Source organism: Camarhynchus parvulus, chromosome 5 (genome assembly GCF_901933205.1).
Source record: "Camarhynchus parvulus chromosome 5, STF_HiC, whole genome shotgun sequence".
NCBI classification, from domain to species: Eukaryota; Metazoa; Chordata; class Aves; order Passeriformes; family Thraupidae; genus Camarhynchus; species Camarhynchus parvulus.
The window spans coordinates 24,788,933-24,811,767 of NC_044575.1; the positions used below are offsets into that span (position 1 = coordinate 24,788,933).

Genomic DNA, 22,835 nt, shown 5'->3' on the forward strand with positions numbered 1-22,835 from the left:
ACACAACAATATTAATAAAAGAGTGTACAAAAGAGAGACAAAAGGATATTCACTACTTAACAAACAAAAATACTTCCCAAAGACCACATCCAGTGTGGTTTTCCTAGAAAAAGGCAAAATGATGGCTGGCCCTGTGCTGGGCAGCATAGAGTATATGCGAAAATAAAAATTGAATGTTGGAAAGGCTTGCAATTTAACTTTTCCCACTCAGACTGAAAACAGTGGAAGAACAGTGACAAGGCAAAACTTGACAGACCTCTGAAGCAGGTCAGAGGACCCTCCTTCTGGGCCTGACTTTGTGGGAGCGGGACTGGAGAGCTTGGCAGTTCCAGCAGCAGCTCCACTGGCTGCTGTCACAGCAGCTGCAGCCTGGGTTCCACATGGCTCAGCTGGGCTCTGCCATGCTGCTGCTTTCTCTCTTTTCTTTTTCTCGGAGCAGCTCCCCAGCTCTTGGGCTCACCAGCACTGTCTTTGAGCACCAAACCAGAAAAGCCACATCCCCAAGCATAGCAAAAGATGGCCACCCTTCCAACCCCTGACTTCCTCCTGCTCCAACCACATTCTTGCCATGACATGAATGGTATGGAATTATACATGCTAGAAATTCTATCCCTTTCCTCTATAACCATAATGAACTCATCACAGTTTGACATGACTTCCTGACCTATCATCAAACCCAAGAATCCACACAGTATCATAAGGTCAATGCACACAAGCCACCTTCCACATCCCATAAATCCAAGGCACTTTACTACATGTGATCCACAATCCAGGCTCAGTCCATCAAACTAGTCCTTGGGTTGCATTGCTTGAAACAGCTCTCCCGTTTGCTCAGCAATCTCCTTCATCTTCTGACGTGCCTCTTCTATGGTGGTGCTGGCGTTATGGACAGTGACACAGCATTCTCCATCCGTTAGGTTTAGCATCCCACACACTCCATTCTCTTTCAACAACAACGTATCTATGGCTAATCGGTTCTGCAGAGCCATTTCCGATGCCTGTGGGGCCTGCACATTCGTTTCCCTGAGTGAGTGTCCGGTCCAGTTGCTTAACACATGGACTTGCCTAGTTAAGTTCTCCAAGACATACTTGTGCCGCTGGATAACTCCACTGGACACAAAAAATGATTCTAAGTCTAAAGCAACATTTTGTCCCCAGGTGTAATAGTCGGGGACTTGAATCCCCTGAATCCAGCCTTTTGCATCGGTTGGATTGTGGATTTCTCTCCGCACTTTGTTGTTACGATAAAGTGTATAATTGAACGTTTTAGATGGACACATGGTAGGAAACCCAACAGTACACTGCAGTCCAGCCATATCATACATGTTCAAGTGGGAATACATTTTCCCATCTGAACATGCCCATACTGTTCCCCGTGGAGCTGGATATTTAGCTTGTGAACACTGATACAGGTCACCTTGGGGAACTTCCTGTGCTTCACTACTTGAATTCCAGACCCTTCTCTGGTCAGGGCCGTGTGTAATGGGAATGCCACAGGATAGTGCTGTCTCTGAATTTTCATAAGACCCATTGCATCGGGTGTCTTGGTTTAGATAGCCATAGTTGGGATAATCCCAACAGGTACACATGTCCCGGATAAAAGTTCTCAGTTCCGAGATGTACCAGGTTTCTATAGGCTCACCTGCTCCTGTGGTACAATCTAATATACGGGAACAATTCAGAAAGGAGGTCTCTGATTTACTTTGGGTAAGGCTTCTACGGTTCCTCACTTTCCAGCAGATGCTCTCTCCATTAGGTAGTGTGGTCTGATGGTCCTTACAGTCTGATTTCTCCACTTCCCATTCTACTATTTTCCCTGTGGGGACCCTGGAAGCCCATTGTAGTGTAGATATAGGATCAAAGATTTGTTTCAGAGACCAGGCCCACTCATAATTTGTTCGGTTAACTTGCTGCGCAGTTCCTGGGTTATCAGGGATTTGTATACACCATCCTGCATCCCAATGTAAATTGTACTCATGTTCAAAAAACCGACCCTCAGCAGGAGAATCCCACCATGGTACCACCGTGCAAGGGATAGAAGTCACATTTTGCAATGTCTCAGAAGGGTTGGTGTCTAATGACCGATAGCATGTCTGATTCCATAAATCGCTCCAAGTAGAGTCCCGTGGGAGCTGGTAAAAGGCGTTCTTGTATTCTACCCATGTCCCATTTGGATCCCACTGTTGTCCTTCTTTCTGGTCTAGGAACCAGGACTCCACCATCCCCCAGGTAACATTTCCTCCGGGTTTTTTAAGATTATCCAGTTCTCTCGTTAATATTTCCGAAAAATTTAACCAAATCATCATAAATCTAAACCCCTCTGATGCAGAGTTGGGGAGGTTAATACATATTCCTTGATTTGTATGATTCCAAATATGCATAAATCCTTGTATCAACTCCCAAGCTAAATTTGGTTCAGTACTCTGATTTTCAGTTGCTTGAGACAGAATCATACATCCATAACATAAGAGTAAAAACTTTTCCCAAACCATTTTTTTGCTAGTGAAAAGGCAAAATAGACTTAGCAAAATCAAATTAAAAAATACACAAAATGATCCGTCCACTCAAGAGTTGAAAGCATATGTCCAGCAGTGGATTTCAGATAATCTGTAAAACATATACATGCATAAAAACAAAACATGATTAAAATGAGGGAACAAACCACCACCTGGCACGCAAGTTAAGTGGCTTTTTTAAGCTCAGGGGTACCAACCCCACCCTTGGTAATTCTGCCAAAACCAGCTGTCCTAACTAATGGAGAGGATTCACAGGGTCTTTAGTTTCTTTTGTTCCAGGGAGCATGGGTGGGGATGAAGACAAAAGGCTGTGAGTTATAGGCATCCATTAACTCCCCAGAAGCTACTGACTCTATGTACCCCATTTGACATCCACCTGCCCATTCAGGTTCATGAGGTTTCAGGTTCCTCTTCAAGAATCCACTGGTGCATTCAACAACTTCATTTGCCTGGGGGTAGTATGAAGTGTGAAAAGTCCACAGGATTCCTTCATCTTGTGCCCAGTCTTGAATCACCCTGGTGTGGGAGGATGGATTGTAGGAGAATAGAGACAGCGCTGAAGGCAATCTCACCCCTGAGCAGTTGCAGCTGTACTAATTACCAAAGAGTAGGAACAGCCCTGCCCTTTATAGGCCACAGCTGTGTCCAATAAGGCCTGCCCTTAATAGGCCACAGCTACAGCCAATAAGGATGGGTGTTATACAGGAGTGGGTTAGGCGATTGAGAAGAGAGCTGGAATTTGTTGGCTGTGCTGTGAGGAAGAAGGGGTAGGTGGTCATGCAAGGGACAGTAAGGGTGAGATGGCTGTGCAAGGGCTAGGAAGGAGTCAGCCAGCTGTGTGGAAGAAAAGAAAAAAGGAGTCAGTGTCGCGAGGAGCTGCCCCTGGGGAACTCACAGAGCAAAGGTGTGAAAGTTTTACAGTAAGATAATAAACGGGTGCTAAGCATTGGTGACCTGTACAGGGATGAATCCGACACCCTGGCAGTAAAGTGACTACTGTTGGATTGGAGGGACTGGGGCCATGGCAAATAATTAAACCACAGCTTCAGTCCCTTTACAGTGCTGTGCCCTGCTGCTCTTGCTACTGCCTCAGCTTGCATAAGCTCAGACAATAATTCCACCCTGACTTCAGGAAAGACACTATACAGTCCACCTGCCAGGTCTCCAGAGGCCTTTTCTGTGTTCTTAGTGAAGGGATGCCCCCTGCAATGGGTGTTGTTTCTCTAGCCCTGTACAACACTGGCCACAGACTGAGATGACAGTGTTGCACAGTCCCCAAGTGACAGGCCACCCTGTGTTACCAGCTCCCTTAAAAAGATCCTTAAATCCTGAATGGTCTCCCTTGGCATCTAACCACTTCAGCAGATGTTTCCATTTTTCTTCTCCCTTTATTGCCATATCTGCTGCACAGGTCAATGAATCTACCTCATTATTCAACAGGTGAGACAGATTATCCCTCTTCTGGTTGGCAGGATTCCATCCCACCAAGAAACACTTTTGCTTAACAAGTTCAGCATGTCTTCCCATTTCTCTCACTGCCATACTGGCAACTCAAAAGATCCCCCACTGCTTTTGTTCGCAAAATGGGAGCCAATTGGTGCATCCCTCAAAAACAGCACTGGGGTTTGTATAAATAAATGCTGGTTCTTTAGTGTCAGCCTCTAACAATCACCCTGCTACCAATCTACCTACCTACCCTGCTAACAATCACACAGCTACTGATTCTCCCATCTGAGCGCTTTCTTCCCCCCTTGTCGCAATTCTGTCCCTTGAATCAACATGCAGAACACTGCTCAGTATTTATCTCTCTTTTGGAAGATGCCTCAGTGAACCATGCACTTCTCAGGCAGGGCTCAACTGGAGGGGTAGGTTATATATAAGAAGGGAGGCTCTTGGTCCAGCAGACTGCCAGGCAATTCCTGTATTTGGATCTGGGTGCTCCCTCCTCTATCTGAGGCACATGGCAGTGATGATGTAATTATTCATACCATCTCCTTACTGCTTCTCCCTGCACAACCCCCACACCAGGTGGGGTTCTGGCCAGTGCAGGTTTCAAGACCTTGAAAGGTTCCCCTAGAATAATTGGTTTCTGCCATATGACTTTTTCAGCTCCCTGTAGAGCTAGACTAGCCACACAGGCACTTCTACCAAACTGAATAAAGTCTTTTTGCTTCTTTAGAGCTGTGCAAATAAAACCTGACAGGGCAAGTTGGACCCTCAGGTTTCCATTGCCACACATGCACTGATAATCCATGAATTGCAAAGCCCCATTTGATATGAAGTGGACCTGGTGGATGCATTGGTCCTAAAACCTGATATAACCCAGCCTCAAATATTAGCAATTTTAAGACTTCTGCATGGACAGGGATCCAGTCACAGGTGGTCCTCTGGTGTCTTAAATCATGTTAAGGATGGGCTATGATGGAGAAAGCCAGAATGTGCTTTCTCCAAATTACCAGCAGGGCATGGGCATGTTCTAGCTCCTTCTTCTATCCATGAATTTCAATTTGCTCAAGGGAAATCAAGGTTTTGGGGTGAACACACACTGTTCCTCCCCTCCACCATACTCCCAGGAGCTTTACTTCAGAAGATGGAGATTGTGCCTTTTCTGCTGAAATTTGAAAACCTAAATTTTCAGGGTGAGTAACTATCTCTGTTTGGGTTTGTCCTACTATTGTGGGATTGGGGCTGCCCACCAATATATTGTGAATGTACTGATCTGCTTTAACTCCCTCCATGGGCATCACTACAGAGCATGCTATCTTCTCCAGATCCCAGCGTTAACATCCCTGGCAGGATGCAAGAGACTGTCCAGACAGAGCTGGACAATGAATTCCCTGACTCTCTTTGCTCTCCTCACTCAGATCTCCCTTCTTCCTCATGCGGACCTCCTATTCTCATTCTCTTTCACTGGCCCCTTACTGGCAGAAGCTGTGCTATTTCCAAGCATCTTCATTCACTGCCCAGGCCAATTTGGGGCTGAAAAACAATGGTGAGATTTATACAGACTTTTTTATACCGTGCACATGACAACTCACCAGGAAGGCAACTACTCCACCTCCCATCTGCCAGGCAGGAAAATATTGGTCACTCTTGCTCCCCACTTCTGATTCTCAGAGCCTGGGACCAGCAATCCACTTCTCATGGGCAGCAAGTAAACTGTTTGCAAATACATTTCACGCTAACTTCCACCAACTAATCCCCATCACCACCCCCCCCCCTCCCAAAAAAATTTAAAAAAATTAATATATTTTTTTTTATCTCAACAAAAAAAAAAAAAAAAAAACCAAAAAAAATAAAAAAAAAAAAAAAAAAAAAAAAAAACACAAATTTAAAAAAAAAAAAAAAAAAAAAAAAAAAAAAACAAAAAAAAAAAAAACCACAACAAAACAACAAAAAAAAAAAAACAAAAACAAAAACCACCCCACCCCCCCCCAAACCCACCACCCTACCAAAAATAATCAAAAAAAACAAAAAAAAAAAAAAAACAACAAAAAAAAAAACACACAACCAAAAACCAAAACACCACCCCTCCCATTAATTATTCACTCTTCCAACACACTCTCAAAAAAAAAAAAATAAAACAAAAAGAAAAAAAAAAAACAGGTATACAAATTTTAAAACAAAAAACAAACCAAAAAAACACAAAAAAAACACACACAAAAAAAAAAAAAAAAAACTAAAACAAACCACTAAAACAAAAAAACCAAAAACAACATAACCACCCCACAAAAAAAAAACAACAAAAAAAAAAAAAAAAAAAAAACAAAAACAACACCCTTTCATTGTACTCCTAGCATAAGCACACACCTACTTGCTGTTTATTTATGGAGCTTGCTGCTACAACAGGGCTCCCACAGCCAGACTTCACTTGCTTGGACCCTCTTTGATATCCATAAGGAGCAGAACACGCATCCCAAGCCAAGTGTTCCCTGCCCTGTCATCACAGCCTTCAAAGCCCAAAAGAGGAGGATGCCTGCTTTAACAGGCACAAAACACACAGTTGGAAGCAAACACTGCTCCTAAGCTTTCTGCAAGAAGCCTCCTCCACACAGAGCTCAACATAAACTTGTCCAAGTCTCTCCCTACCAAAACTTAATCAAGAAATACAGCGCCCCTTCAAACTGCCTTTGTTTCTCGGGAAAACTGTCAGCACAAGAAGACAACCAAGCAGCCATTGTTAATGAGGTTGGATGGTCTTCCAGGAACCCTTTCCTCAAAGGCTTTGCTTCAACACACGTGGGACCGACCTGCAGACAGAATGAATGCAGGGAAAACTCTTGGCTTTCATCTCAGGGCACCTTTTCCCATGTCTCACGGAAGCCATCACAGCACATCAGCAACACCCCCTTGGCCATCAGGAGTCCTCATTCCTACCCACCAGAGCTCAGAGAAAGCACACAGGACTAACAGACTCCTGAGGATCAGCACTAACCCCAGCATCCTGCAGCCTGGTTACCTCCAGCCTTGCAACTGGCTACTTAAAAGCTCACCATACACCATCTGTTTGCCCAGAGGGACCTCCAGCCAGCCAGCACAAGCAACACACAAATATTGTCCTAGGAACACAGGTAAGGGATCAGAAATGTTGTCCAAGGTCCGTGAGCACTTCTACACTGCACAACTGCTATCTGGCCACGCTATCATCTGCTGTTGTACGCCCTGTCTATATTAAAAGTCTCACAAAAATTTTCTGTCATGGTCTGGCCCTGCCGCGGAGAGTCTGAAAAATCCACCAACTCTGCAGGAAGTTTTACAGGTGTGGTTGGGAGGAGAGGTCTCAGACTAAAAGAAAACACAAAAGCACAGAAGGCAGTAAAGCCACAGATTGCTTAGAGGGGCAAGATCCACTTCTGAATTCACCAACTTTAGTGCAAGTGTGAGGCGGGCAGGAAGATCAGCTATGACGGTGAGGGACCCTCAGCACCAGTGCCGCACCAGTGTGTCACAGCGAACAGATTTACTTTACAGAGAAACGGAGCTCCACAATGCTCTCCCAAATGCTTTCCAGCAGCAGTTTAAGCTTTGAGGCAAACGCTGCCACGCTGGGCCGCTACTCTCGGCAGCTCGGGCCGCCACTCACCTGCGCCGGCACCGCGCCGCTCCCCGGCCCCGCCGCCCTCCCCGGGCGGTGCTTCCGCCCGGCCGCCGTCACTTCCGCCCGCGCGGCCGGGCCCTGGCTGCCCGCGGGGCGTTCAACTGAGTTAACCGAGCGCTCCTTTCGGCTTTTGACGCCTTCATCACGGCCCCGCTTCCCGGCACTGTGGGCACGGCCGCCCGCTGCTTCCGCCCGGTCCCCCGCTCCTGGAGGGACATCCCGCCGCCGAGCCGCGGCTGTCGGTTCGCCCTGCGCTTGTGTGGCCCGGGGCAGCTCCGCCGGTGCTACCCTGGGTCCCAACACCGGCACCCGCATCCCACAGAGAGTGTGTGCACACAGAAACGCATTCATGTCCGCGTACGAGCTGTGCTTTGTCATTACCGGAGGGCGTGGCCGGGCCCGAGAGCGGAGGTGTTTTGGGAGAGCAGATCCATAAAGCTCTGTGAACGTGGCTGTAATTCATTATTCATAACCCCCAGTGCTTCCTTTCTTATGGCAGTGAGTCCTTCCCAAACAGTGAGCCCACCTGCTCCAGCCCAAGCCCCAGTGGGGATCTGTGCCTGTTCTCGTGCTCAGTGAATTCACTTCCCAGGTGAAAAGGCTGAAAGTTGACCAAGCACTAAAATCAATAACCAGCATTAAAATCAAAGCTCCTGCAAGTTCCAACAGCTCCCTCATAGTTTCTAATAAAGCTTGGCACGTATTACAAGTAATCAGTCATGGTTTTTATCCCTTCACAAATCTGTGATACTAAAGCAAAATTACAATCAGGAACAAGATTTATCCAATATGGTCACTGAAATCACTTATATCTATGGAAACAAAGGTAATCCTTCATCCTGTCAGCAGACAGACAGCCTTAACTATATTGTCAGGGAAACCGGACCGTGATTAACTCATAAAAAATTGGAATGAAAATTACAATTTTTTTAATGCTAGGCAGCAAACATCTCCCTCAGCTTCATGTCTTCTGATGAGCAACCATGTTCCTGACATGGTAAAGTTGACAACTGTACTATTTTAGGTCATTGGGCTCTCCTTGAAGTAGGAATCAACTTGAAGGTGTCCCTTTAGGAGTACTAACATAACCAAGAGTGACCCTGATTCTAACTGTATGACCAGACATATGATTCTGGCAGAGATGTTTAAGCAGTTAGTGCTGATACATCTGGTGTGTTTATAGATGTTTCTAGCAGGAGGAATAAATAGATCTGCTCTTAATTACATTTTGGAGATTTGCAGAAGGGTGTCTCGAGAGTGCTTGGAGTGCTTCTCTAGTGCTGTCCTGCCAGACTGAAGTTCATCAGCTGGGGGAGCTCTGCTTTGTGCTCCCTGAAGCAAAAGAAATCATATTAAAGTCAAACCTAGTTCAGGAATAGCAGTGCCTGCTGAGAAATGGAGTGTCAAATGCTCTGTTTCACTGAAAATAACTGCTACCCTACCACCACCATCTGCCACTTAATATTGTTGTTCCCAATTTGTGCTGGTTTGAGATGCAAGAAACACTTTGAAATAATTGTGCAGGTTTCTTGCAGTTAAACTTCAAGAGCAGCATCTTCTCATCCTTTTTCTGTGGAACCACCCACCATCCTGATGGCTTCAGGACTCTTGGTACCACAGGTCTGGCTGATTGAAGTGAGGAGTTCGAAGTGTCCTTTGGCTCCTAGCTGTCTTTTGTAATCATTGCTTCTGGGGCAGTGAAGGTCAGGTGGGGCTGCTCCAAAATCTATTGAAATCAACAGATTGTGCCTCTGATTGAAGCAAAATGAGAAACCAAGGGTTTAGGTTTTGCACTACTCATCTTCAGGCCACACATCAGAGCACCACTGGTTTTACAGAAGGGTGGGGCAGGTGCAGTGGTGCCGGCAGATTTCTCTCTGCCCATTTGAGGCTTTTCTGGGGCTGAACTTGGGAATGGTTTCCCATGCACCCCATGGACCCAGTTCAGTTCTCCCAGCTGGACAGCAAGGCAGGGAGGCTGTGGCACTGCTTGCCTTGGAACATGTTTGGGTGAGGCATTGGGGCTGCTTAGACTGTCTGACAGCTGCTTATGGTTCTGGCTCAAGACAGCCATGAGCATTTTCCCTCCCTGACTCCTCCCACACTGCCTGCACAGCTTCTGTGAACACACACACAGTGTCTCTTAGCATGCAGGTGAAATGAGGAAACAATCTTTTTTGTCAGAAAGACATTCAAGTAAAATATATTTGATTTTAATTACTGCAAGACAGGAATGCTTCCCATCAGAGCTGCCAGAATTGTATGTATCTTTCCTTCCTTCCATTAATTATTTACCTTCAGTTTTAATAATACAGTTAAGGGTACTATATATAGCTTCTGCTCCATCAATAAATCATGCTTGTGTGTCTTCATATTTATCCTACAAAATTATAAGTACCAACATGCTTGCATGGATTTGCTGAGGAATTCTAGCAATGGAATTCCCAGCAGTGCATGTCTTGGAGTCTTTGATTGTGAACTCAAATATTCCTCACCCAATGAGAGCTATTTTATAAGATTTTAAAAGATTGTCAGTCTTTTCACAAGCCCTGAAAATCTCTCTCATCCCTTCTTCTACCTTGCCACAAGTCAGTTTCACGTGACTTTCTAAAACATGGTTTTGGTCTTCCTGAGCAGAGAGAGGCAGGAGTGCCTACAGCTGAATGCTTTCTCATTGGATGATAATAGGGAAGGGATCAGAACTACAAAAACAATATGGCAGTGCCCTTGGTGAGATTAGAAAGGTAAATGTGCAAATGTAGCAGTATTGTCTATGTTGCAGAGATGACAAATATTAAGATGAGCTTTTTAAGAAGAGGTGACCATGGAAGCAGATAATTCTTCTGCTGTGAAGACAGAAACTGAAGATGAGAACAGAGCAGCTGGAGAGCAGCATGGTGGACAGCACACAGGTCTGCTGGTGAATGGAAAACAAATTATCCTAAGGGATCAGTCCAAGATATAAATCTTACTTTTGTTAGCTTTTTTTAAAGCTGTTGTACTTTTGGGGTGGAACCTGGCATTCCATGACAGCAACACCCCGCTGTGTAAAGGGCATCCCTGGGACTAGGTGAAGCAGGGATATATTTAGTCAAATCTCTGCTTTTTCACCAATAAAAACTACACGTGCATACTCAATGTGAAGTGACTTAACCATGTGAGAGGAAAGGATTGTGTATTTTAAAAACCCAAAACTGCAGAGTATTTACTCATCCCTAGTAATGCATCTGCCAAACATTATGTTGTCTTTTGACAGCATGGGATTTCCTCTTTATTGTTTTTTTTCATCAGTTGTTTCTATAGAAATGCCATTTTTATCAGACTAGATGAAAATATCCTGAAATAACACACCTCTTCAGCAAATACAGATATTTCTTGCTCAGTCTATATATTGTATCCCTATCATTCTGGGTTTTCCTTTCCTCATTCCAACATCCAAATGAAAACCAGTTAAAAGCAAGTCACTGTACGTCTGGGACTCCAGAGAACAGACTCCTTGGAAATTGGAATAGGCAATCAAGCAAATGTATTTCTCAAGTCAGGTCGTTCAGACACTGCCTCTGAAGTGTGTTGCAGGTGAAAATCCGTATTTGCACACATATGATGTTGTCATTGACAGTCACTGCTTCATAGAAGGCTTAAATGAAAATGGTCTTGAGCTGACCTTGCCTGACAATGTCCTCTGCCCCTGCTATCAATGAGGAAAACATTTCTGAAATCCAGCTTCTCTGGGCTGGGGACAGTGTCTCCCTTGGCTGCTGCTGTGGGATCTATCTGACAAAATCTGAGTGACGTAGTCAATGCATTCAAATCCACTGTCATAGACTTTAAAGAAAGCCTGTCAAAGTGCCTAAGCTTGAGATTTCAAGCAGTTTGAGACAGTTTAAAGCACTGGATATGCTCACATTATTATCTCCATGGCAAATCTCCTGAAGAACTTCCTGTTTTATTGGCATTAGAATTTGTTCCTTTCTTCTTTTCCAGTCATTTACTGTTGTATCATGGGGAAACCTTATATCTTTGCACCTGAACAGGATGAGAGTGATGTGTACATGCTTTATCCAAAATCCATCTGTACTAGTCAGCATATGTACTGAAAGGAGTGCCAGGGGAAGCTCATCTCTCCCAGACTTTAACTCTCACACTTTGGGAACAGAAAGCATGGCCTGTGCAATGCTCTTGCTTTAGGGACATACTTTTATCAGGGCAGATAACAATAGGACAAGGTGAAATGGCTTTAAACTGACAGGAGATATGTTTAGATTAGATATTAGGAAAAAATTATTCACTATGAGAGTGGTGAGGCACTGGAACAGGTTGCCCAGAGAAGCTGTGGATACCCCATTCCTGAAAGTGTTCAAGGCCAGGTTGGATGAGGTTTTGAGCAACCTGCTCTTGTGGAAGGTGTCCCTGCCCACGGCAGGGTGGGTGGAGCTAGGTGATCTTTAAAGGCCCTTCCAGCCCAAAGCCTACAATGATTCTGTGAATATTTGATGTAGATGCCTGCACAGCAGCAGTTCCTACTGCCAGTGGACCCAAGCCTGAAGTACTCAACCCTAAATAGCTGTGCTAGTGCAGCTAGAACTGCCAAGAGTTTTTAACAGTGATGGTCACGATGTCCTGATGATTTAAGTGATCTGGCAGAACTAACTACAGTCACACAGAGCTGGGTTTCACCTTCATCTTTGGAAATGTAAAGGGCTGTGATGGGTAACTGTGCCTCATCTTCTTAAGTACTTTTCCATGAGTCTTTATTAGGCCAGAGCAGGTTTCCCACTTCCTTGGGAGTGATGTGAAAAGCTGCAGGTTCCCAGAGGAATATGCCAGTGGCATGCATTTCTGCTTCTCACGTGGCAACACACTGCTTCACCCAGCTTTCTGGTAGGGAGAGACAAGCAGCCTAATGAGAAACAAAAGGACAGCTTAGCAAAGTGGAAGAGACACCTGTAAGAGAGGTATTCTAAGGAAGCTTCCAGAACTGTATTGTTATCACATGAAATATCTAATGCCTAGAGGTGGCTCCGATACATAGCGCTCCATAACTTGAAAGTTCTCTTGCCACCATATAAATAGAAGAAATTACTTTGCCAGTCTTCCACAGAATAGGAGCTTGCACCCTGTATTTCCAGAGGCTCAGTGCTTGTGAGGGTTGGTATATGCATGGCAGCAGAACAGAACTGTTCTCTCATTGGTGGTATTTGGTGATGGAAGTGAAGTGAGCAGAAAGCTTCACCTGTACATGCTTTTCTACCAGGCTGATATGTAGGCATCTTTCTAGAGTACTCTCTTATTTTTTGCCTGACAACAAGTTCTCTTCAGTGCTGTGGGTTGTTTGTTCTTTTTAATTTATTTTCAGAGATGCTTATAACTATTGTGATCTCTCGTTGCCTAAATCAGGAGCAAAGAAGATGACAGTGACCAAAGTAAAGCTCACTAGCAGAGAACACCCCTTCTGTTAGTAGCAAGTAGTACCATACCATTAGCAATATCGATATTGAAAAGCCCTTTTCTTCTGCAGCACAGTTACAGGAGAGATGGCAGAGATTGCTGCAGTGCTTGCTCAGTGCCACTGTGTGGGAGCCCTGATTGCTCAGGTGCATGTGTTGCACCTTTCCATTACAGTTTGTTACTGGGGGCCATGCTTTTTAAAAGTCTGTTTGGCACTGGACAACAGCCCTGAGCTGACTGCCTGGCAGACTGCCTTCTAGAGACATACAGCAGCAGCAACTGCCCAGCTTTCTTCCCATGGGAAAATGTTGGTAACTTTCCAAATTATCGACTTGGCTCTGGAATGACACTGACCAGATGGCTGTTTTGCATCAGAAGTCATGAGCTGTGGAGTTTAATGGATGGATTTGGGCTTCCGAATTCAACTTGGGAAAGAAGTTGACCAGGCCCCATGATGGTTAGGTATTTCCTTATAAGAATGAAACGTATTTCCTCATCTTCCAGCCACACATGTAATATTTTGGTACTTGAGCTGTTGGTGATTTGCCTAGCCTAGGATTACTCCTCTGGTCAGCCACTGTGCCTGAGAATCTCTCTTTCTTTAGAAAAGATAACAAAATATTGAAACAGATGGTATTCCTTTTGATTTACAAAGCCCTGCAGTGCCGTGGAGAAAAGATCTGGGGCTCAAATTTCTCATGACTGTCCATAGCACCCCATTACTATTGAGATGGTTTTTTACAACTGTATTTGTAAAAACAGTTGTGTCCTCATTTTCTCCAAAACATTTTGTGGACAGAACCTAGCTAGCATTAGGCTGAGTTACCAAGTCCCACTGAAAAGCAGGGTGCATCAACTTAGGCTTGGAATGACATGAGCAGCAAGCACCAGCCTCAGAGGATACTGGTGGACTATCATGGACATGAACTTTTGCTGCTGCCTGTCTGCACACCTGGAACAGGAAATGTCAATACCTGCAGGAAACAACACCCTTGAGCACACAGAAGGGCAGAGGCACATCTAGATCCCTCAGGTTGCCCATGGCCCTTCCTGTACTATCCGGGGCTGGGAGTATCTGTTCCACCTGTGGAGGCTGATGAAGCAGAACAAAAGAGTTGTTGGATTCTGCTTCAATACAGCAGAGGAATAGCCTTTGCTTACTCCTAAGTGCTGCTTGGGAACAATGCAAGACAATGCTGTGAGGGAAGATGACGCTCTTGGTGACAGTGATAGGGAAAGAACTAGGAAAGATCAGGACTTAAAGGTTGAAAAATCTGGGAAACAGGTTGGGAGAGTAGTGATTGTTCAGGTATTGGAAATAGCACCTCAGGAGGAGTAAGATAAGGGAAAGAGAGAAATAGGAGACATGTGCCAAATTTGAAAGACACAAACCAGAGAAATAGATGAGAGGAGAGAACATTTCATTCTGAAAAGAAAGAGCAAGTGTCAGTGCAAATTCTGGCATATCTGTGCAATGTGGCAGTTTCATCACTAAATCTAAAGACTGAGCATAGGCATCACTGCCACCTGGAAAGAGATGGCAGGAGACAGGACACAGACATCTGAGAGAACAGGAGGGAAGCAAAAAGCCCAAAGTGTAGACATGGTTTGTTCAAACTCAGGCCCCTTGGTAGACCAAGCCTGCTGTTTACAGCAGTGGTGCCTCTGTGCCAGGGAGGTACCAATACCACATGGCTTGTGTCATGCTGGTAATTGGAAAGGCATCACATGACAACGGGCTGGTGGCTCATCCCACTGTGATCCTCGGGGCTGTGATCATCAGAGTCATTGTCAGAATGCCCCTCAATATACAGCATCCTTTGTCAGAACCAAGAGATCAGGGCATGCAAAGACTTTACAGCCTAAGAGCCAGTATCGCCTTTGTCCTCTTTTCCTTCAAGAAGGCAGCAAACTACAAGCACTGGAGGATGTAATCCAAGTGCTAATAAATTATTGATGTCTCCCTTCAGCTTTTTACTTACTAAAAGGATATCGAAGCTCATTTTGTGAATGGTCCAGACAGATTCTCTTTTGCTATATCCACAATTTGATTCACAAATATTTCACTAAGCGTTAATATTGAAACAACATAGTGTTCTCCCTTTTCAGGTTTAGCAAAATATAATGGACATGTTTTGGATTACACACTCATAAATAGATGCAGTAATATGACACTTGTAACTGCAATAGATGTTTGATTTTGTAATCTTAAAAAGGCAGAGCTTATTATTAACTAGGAATGCACCTTTTTTTAATATTGAAAGCCTGTTGAGATCACAGCATTTAGTCCTGGTAGATAGTCTGCATAGTTCTTTGGCAGGACATACTAGTTATAGGATGATAAGACTTATATTTAGCAATAGCTCCTCTCTTCCAATATGCCTATCTGCATAAATGAACTAACAAACCATCTGTATTGGAAATAGTCTTTACATTACTGTCAGCTTTGGGGCAGTATGCATCACTTCCTTAACAGCATTAATTTATGCTGTTTTTGGAGCAGCAGAGAAGTAATTTGAAGCCCTCATACTGCAATTTTTTGGGTAGGAGTCTCCCCAAAACAGAAGACTTCGCTTTTCTCTTTCAGTATTCTGCAAGCTTTGATGGCCAGAAATGCTCAGGATCTTCATAGTTGTCTCATCTTAAAGAAAGACACCAGGCTTCCAGGTATGTCTTCAAAATGGTACCAGATCTTTGCAAATTCAGCCCAATGCCATCTCTCACTAAATAGCAGAGCAAAATTCTGCCTGCTAAGTCAGTGCAATGGCTCAGCTGAGCTCAGAGAATGGATTATAAGCATTTTTACAGTGGCATGCTCTGAATGACAGGGTGCTGATCTTAAACTGACACAGTTCCTGACTGCACCAGTTTCTTCTTGCTCTGAATAGAGGCAGCAAAGCTACACATGCATGTTGTCTCTGTTCCTTGCTGGCTGTTTAGAATGATTGAGTGACCAGGCACAAAGCCCAGAAGAGAGAGCTGATTTTTGCAATATTATAGACCTATCTTGCAAGCCAGACCACAAATTGTTTATCGCATTCTTGATGCTATATATACAAATATTCATAATTAATCTGTGTTAAAATAGAGTATAAAGCTTCTAAAGAAGATATATAGCCCCTTCAGGCATCTCATAGTAGTGACACTGATCCCTTCCATTTCTGAAATTAAAAAACTAGCTTCTTTGCATAGATTTTGCAGTATTCTCTTGAGTTCAAGCTTCCTTTTTTGCCCTGATCCTTCAGTTTATGAGAGCGAACTTGATAGCAGAGATTGATACATTGAATCTGGAGCTAAAGAGGTGGAAACAAAGGCACCTGGTGAGAGATGACATTTCCAAAGCTTAAATCTCAGGGATAGTAACCTTCATTTTCCCTTCTCCAGATCTCTTTCATCTCTAGGCTTTTTTCCTGTGTTTTGGCTTCAGGTACCAGCAGAATTCTGACAGTATGGCAGGTGGGAATATGTATATGTATGTGCCTTCCAGATCAAAAACCTGAATTCAACTGGGGGGTACATATTCTCAGAGACAACGTCACCTCTTAAAGGTGGAAGGGCCAATTAGCCAGTCCTTGGGACTGCTGGCAGCTGTAGCCAAACAGCAATCAGGATTGGTTTAGATGATAAATCACAGTTTATTCAACATCAAAAACAGAGTGACTGTGGAATTGAAAATAAATTCATGAAGCTGTTCAGGCATCACTGAAGTCCACTGGGTATTAGATGTATTTAATAAATAAAAGCAACCATTTGGACTGGGATGGCAGACAATCTGACAGGCTGAGTTCTGCCAGGTCTTTGTTTTCTTTCCTTGCCTGACTCAGCTTTTGGATATGATGCTCTTACTCCTAGGCTGTGTGGCTTGCCAAGCTGACACCTTTCTGGTGCACAGCCTCACCCTACTGCCTGTACAAATGGGGGCCCCATCTGAAAATTGTCAGCCTTTTTCCTTACTGAATGGGGATGCTTCTTCATGCTGCCCTGTGATACACTGAAGCCTATTTATTCTATCTCCTTCCATGTTGTCTTTTATTAGGGCTTTTCAACTTACAAATAGAAATTTGGCCACAAATATGAAGTTCATTCCCAGTCTCTCAGTGCACAGTTTTCTGGCTTGGCACATTTCCATTCTAACCACAACACCTCATCATGCCCCAGCACCCACTCCATAGCATATTTAAGGGTCACTAAAACCACCTAGACAAACAAGTATGAGCTGACAATAAAGAACATTTTTAATATCTCTCTTGCTCTATAGATCTTGGTGTGTATGTCACTGGCACTCCTTATGCGTTCTTTTTGGTTCCTTTCTGTGTCCTAGATGTGATCCACTCTGTGCCAATCTGCTGACTATCTTATCCTCCAGAGATGTCCCATTGTACCACTTACAGAAAGGAAATTGAGTATTTTAAATGTGCAATCTCATGTGGTTTATAAACCTGTATATAAAGTCCCTTCCACTGTGCATCTCACAGCTCCTCTCCAGGTCTGAGAGAAGTAAAAGCCAGACTATTTTGGACATATATATTGGAGGCAGCCAAACAAATGCCATTTCTGCCAGGAGGAGATGCCATTGGGGCAGGACAAGGCACATGAATCTGTAGCTACAGTGGCAGTCACTGCACTGCAGTGTAAGCCAGAGACAGGTGAGGCCAAGGGAGTTTGTTAATTGTCTCTCATGGACATCTTGCACCCCCAAGAATGGGTAGGTTTCTGAATGTGGCATCAGTCAAGGCTTCTGCAATGCAATGAATATCCTAAAATTCAGATTTAGCAGAGCCCAATACTTTATGAAAATCCAAGTTTTGGGGTTTATTTCTTTATGCATTCACACACCAAGCACCATTCTCTGCTCTACAGTCATTCTAAACAATCTCTTATGCAGCCTGAGTGCCTTGAACCTGGAGTGGCATTTTTCAGAGGAGCATGCCTGAAAAAGCAGCAAGCATGTTGTGACAGGAGTTGAAGTACGAGTATTAAAGTGAAGGTTGATGCTTCAAGAGCATTCACTTGCCTGTTCGTAAGATTTTTATGCAGGACTTAAAATATATGCTGCTCTGAGGCACACAGAGCGAAATGGATCAAATGGGATGAGCGTCACGAGAGTATAATGAAGTATGAAGCAAACATGCCAAGGTAAGATGGTGCAGCACACCAGTCCTGATCAGCAGGAGAGCCAATCATGACTGGATGCGCTGAGCACAGGATGCAAGCAGGAGGAAGAAATAGTGACAGGGCAGGGAGTTTGCAGGAGGCTGCAGCTGTGGGGGAAAGCCTGTGCAGGAGGCAGATGAAACCAGAGGAGAAGCTCAGGCCGCAAGGAGGGTGGGAAGGGGCAGGAGCCCCTGGGTGCAGCTGAGTGCCTCCATTTCTACTGCCAGCTACTCCTCCGAGAATGAGCAGATGAAGGAGGGCAGCAGGGCCGGCTGCGGGGTGCGGGGGCAGCCCCAGAGCTCCGTCCCGACAGCGCTGCTCTCCGTTCCCGGTGCTCAGGTCCAGCGACCAGGGAGGGGAGTGGGGCATCGTCGGGCTGCTCCGTGAGGGAGCGCTTCCTCGGAGCTGCCTTCCTCCTCCTCCACCTCCTCCTCCTTCTGCCCCTTCTGCTGCTGCTGCCGAGCCGCGTCCCGCCGCCAGCCCGGGCGAACTCCGGGCGCTGGGGAAAAGCGGGGGAAGTGGCCGAGACTGAGCTGCGGGCGGCGGAGGCGTGAAGATGCGCTGAGAGGGGGTGGCCGCCGGCGGGGGCGCACCGGGGCGGGCGGGGCGCACCCGGGGACGGGGAGCGAAGCTCACCCTGAGAAGAAGACAAGAGAGGGCACCCCGGAAGGGTAGGGGTTGCGAGGTCGTATCCCGGGAAGGGGGCATACCCGGCAGCTCCCAGACGCCCGCAGAAGCGCGCCGGGAGCCGCCGGGCAATCGCCTGCCCACCTGGGGGGGCCGGGAGCGGCCGGGGCACCCCCCCACTCCGCCTCGTCTTTCTCTCCTCCCCTCCGCCGCCTCCTTCCCTCCCTCCCTGCCCGCCTGCCTGGGATGTTGGAGGGAGTCGGGAGCACCCGGCAGGGCGGCCCTGGGCGCGGGGGGCGGCTCGCCCCAGCCCCGGTCGCGGCGCGGGGCGCGGTCCGCGGGGGGCTCCGCCGTCTCGGGGTCCCGCAGCCCCCGCCGCCGCCGCAGCTGCCGGTGATGGCCAAGGATGTCCTCGGAGGGGGAAGCCGAGGCGGCTGCTGAAAGCGGGCCGGGCAGCACCCCCGCGCCGGGGGCCGCCGCCGCCGAGCGGGAGGAGGTGAGCGGCGGCGGGGGCGTCCGCCCCGGGCCGGGCCGGGCCGGGCCGGGGAGACTGGAGGGGCAGAAGCAGCCCCGGCGCGGGCACGGGGTGCAGGGCGGTGTGGGGTGTGGGGAGCCGCGGCGGAGGAGGGTGCCCCGGCTAGGGGTGTTTGCGACGCGGGGAGAACCGAGGAGCGCAGCTAGTGCTCGCCCGGGTACCTGCAGCAGCCGCGGTGCGCTGCGGTGCTGCCCCGCCGCGCCCTGCAGCGCCGGGGCCGCCGGCGGGACCCCCGCGGCCGCCGCTTGCGGGCTTTTACCGACGGGCCCCCGGCACCCAGCCCTGCGCTGGCTGCCGGGCTCGGGGCGGCGGCTGGGCCAGCGGCTCTGCACCAGAACGATGCAGCGGGGGCGAAAGGGGGCCTGCCTAGTGGAAGTTTGGCCAAATGAGCCCCTTGGGCTTTGGCCTAGGAGAGCCTACCTCTTCCCTGGGACTGGTGAAATGGTCAAGGAGACTGCAGCTCTGCGAGGCACTGCAGAGGTGGAGGTGGCCGGAGGGGCACAAGGAGCATGAGAATGGGCTTGCAGTCCAGAGTTCTGTGGCTTTCAGGTGTCTGGGGGCAAAGGAGGAGGTCATGCCTCTCCTTTTCCCTTGGGGCCTAGGCACTCCTGTTGCCTATTCTGCAACAGAAATCATAGAGAAAATATAACATAATGTTTCTTCAGATCATCTGTGAAGCACTTACTGTGGCCTTGCACATCATAGAAAGGGAATAATGGATGTGCCTGTGTGTTGACACAGAATCCTGAGCCACGAGGTATTGGCCAGACAGAACTGCAGGCTGTGTGACAGTAGGGGACAATGTGTGTGTGCTGTCCTTCACACCTGGGACAGCAAGCTGTCCTGTTTTAGAAATACCCGGGATTTTCTTCTATGCCTAATGTAGCCTTTGCTTCCAACAGTTTTGACAGGTCTGCCATTTACGTCATATGATCCATGTGCGGTTCATGGAAATGAGTGAACTTTCTTCATAATATGGAGTTAAATATGAATGTACATGCTCCTAGGAATGCAGAGAGCAGCCTTGAAACAGGCTTAGAGAAGAGAAAATTGAAAACAGAAGTGAAAGCAGTCCTGGAACACTGCTATGTGCAGTTAGTCTGCTTAAAGCTTTTGTTAGCAGGTCCCATGGCTCATCAACAGTCACAAAATCCAGTAGCCTATGTGAAAGGCTAAAAATCCACAAAGCCTATGTGAAGCTGCAGGATCCTTAGCTGAAAACCAAACAGCAGTTGAAACTACCTATAATTGAAGATTGGCTTTGCAGCTCAGGTTGAAAAAACTGTCATTCATGGGTGAAAATTAGGGTTTTCTCCTGTTTGATTGCTTTTTAAACACCTGCGACACAGTTCACTGTGAAGAGCTGTGGCTGGATCCAGGATACAGCTGGTGTTCCAGCAGTAGAGCACAATGTAATTACAGCCCTGCAGATGATCAATAGATATTTAATGCTGGAAGGGATTTTTAATTTATTTGGTCTAGGACCAGGAGCTACTGAAGGCTTTCCAATGTATTAAGTCCACCATAAAAACATCTAAGCCATTTGCAGAAAGAAAGCGCTTGATCTCTCTGCTAAGCACTATCTGTATCTTCCTTCTTTCATCCTGTTCTCAGTTCTTCTTCTGTTCCAACACAAACATTTGCACATTTGAGTCTATATCTCAAACGCCTGTGATATCTTAACACTGCAGTCCTACAATGTTGGTGTTTCCTCATGCCTTCCCCTTCACCATGTAAATAGTCCTTTTGCACCTGGGCCTGCAATTGCATGTTAATACCAATACCCTGTATTGGTATTGGTATTAAATGGGCATTTAATGGGCTCCTCTTTTAAGCCATGTCATTTATGGATTTCACTTCAATCAAATGCATGGACCTGAATGGTAACAACGACTGAAAACTGCCTTTATTGGGTATTAAGTCAATACAACCTGAGCTAGTAACAGAGAATGTCTGAACAGAGAGTGTCTGAAGTCTGTTTTTATTTTTGAATGAAGGACATGCAAAGGTGCAGCTGCAGAGCAGGAAGGAGAGCAGCAGTTCAGTTACCTGCCTCTGCCCTTGTCCTCTTGTGCCAAGGACCACATAGGTTTCCTGCTGACTTTGCTGAATGTCAGAGCAAACCCTCAGATTACCTGACAGTGTTCTGATTTGGCTTTTTTTCTAATGAAACATTAATTGCTTAAGCTGAATGACGTGGAACAGATGTGCTTTTGTTATTAGTGTAGGATTCTACCATTCTACAAACTCTTGTGAAGAGGAATCAAGATCTTTTAGGGGAGAGTATGCAAAGGATTCCTTTTCCCAAATGTTTCAGCAGTTATTGCTGAAGATTGATTCTCTGGAGATACTTGCCTTTGCTTTCCTCTCTGAAATAGCAGAACCTGCTGCTCTGTACTGCCCTGGTTAAATAGTAGGCTGGCTGCTTTTCTTGTTACTGTGACAGCCTGTACCTACACCGAAGAGTTGATAGTGACTTTTCTTAATTTCTGCCAATTTATAACTCAGTTGGGAAATGGTCTTAAATATTAAAATCTTTAAAACTTAGTTGGAAATCAAGAGGGTATTTTTCAGGAAAACAAAGCTAGTGAGCAGAAACATCATTTTTTGTTTCCAAAGCCAAGTAATCACTGAAGAAAGCTGAAAGCAGCAGTCACTTGACATTTTGAAATATGTATTTGTCTTGTTTGTACTGGCAAAGTCAAACAGCAGTTGTCTATGCCTGTTTTTATCTTCTCTTCTATATTTAAAAAGTTAAATCGGGTATGACATAATGTAATCAGTTAAGCTATTTAAATAAAAGGGGAAACTTCATGGGTCAATGTTCCTGAAACCCACGGTCATTGGCTTTCTGATGGATATTTTACAGAAAAGAGTGGCCACTTAAAACTGCCTCATTTTCCTCGTGTTGCCATTGCAAAACACAACAGGGGCTAATTTGTGAAGTGCTACTTGTGGTCACAACAATGCCAAAGGGATGCTATGAGTTAAGAAACCATACATAGTGCTTGTGTGCAGGCTATGGTTTTACAGGCTTTCAGGTCAAAAGGGTAGCTGGGACCTTTCCTCTTCAGCGTGCCCTTGGAGACACACCTTCTGCTTGGGGCATTGACTCCATTTAGTTATCCATCTTTTTTATCCTTTTCCCCCAACATTTCTTTTATTTGTCAAGGCTTATTTCATGGCATTGAAATCACCAGGCATACAGCCCTTACTAGCAGACCAGTTAGCTTTAAATTGTCCCCATCCATGGGCTGAGTTGTACCCAGGTGGATGAGAGGTTAAGCAAAAGCTGCTGAGACATTGTTGTCATCAATTTCCAGAGAGGGGCTATTTCCTTGTAAAACTCCTCCTTCAAAAGCTGCCCAGGGCACTCACATGGCAGACACTGTCCAGAGAAGGGTAGGAAATGAGTGAGACAGGATTCCTAGGAAAACTCTCTTTCTTCTCCTCAGAT

The 22,835-nt window shown here is 46.0% G+C and overlaps 2 protein-coding genes across 5 annotated transcripts in view; one reads left to right on the forward strand and one right to left on the reverse strand.

The window, feature by feature from the left end:
- Positions 1-19,845, reverse strand: LOC115904066. 4 transcript variants are annotated; one of them, XM_030949149.1, is made up of 2 exons: positions 19,799-19,845; positions 1-2,607 (listed from the first exon to the last, which is right to left on the reverse strand). In XM_030949149.1, the coding sequence occupies exon 2, from the start codon at positions 2,490-2,492 to the stop codon at positions 789-791; it is 1,704 nt and encodes a 567-aa protein (XP_030805009.1). In that variant the 5' UTR covers positions 2,493-2,607; positions 19,799-19,845; the 3' UTR covers positions 1-788. The 4 variants fall into 4 exon arrangements, with proteins under 4 accessions (XP_030805009.1, XP_030805006.1, XP_030805008.1 ...); XM_030949146.1 differs by lacking the exon at positions 19,799-19,845 and adding an exon at positions 7,600-7,655 and having other exon boundaries at positions 1-3,350; XM_030949148.1 differs by lacking the exon at positions 19,799-19,845 and adding an exon at positions 7,600-7,625.
- Positions 19,209-22,835, forward strand: part of LOC115904067 (transmembrane protein 151B-like) — a 22,605-nt gene continuing 18,978 nt past the window's right edge. Inside the window, exon 1 of the mRNA XM_030949151.1 lies at positions 19,209-19,339. Coding sequence (XP_030805011.1) covers positions 19,250-19,339 — 90 coding nt within the window. The 5' untranslated portion in view covers positions 19,209-19,249. The remainder of the gene's footprint in view (positions 19,340-22,835) is intronic.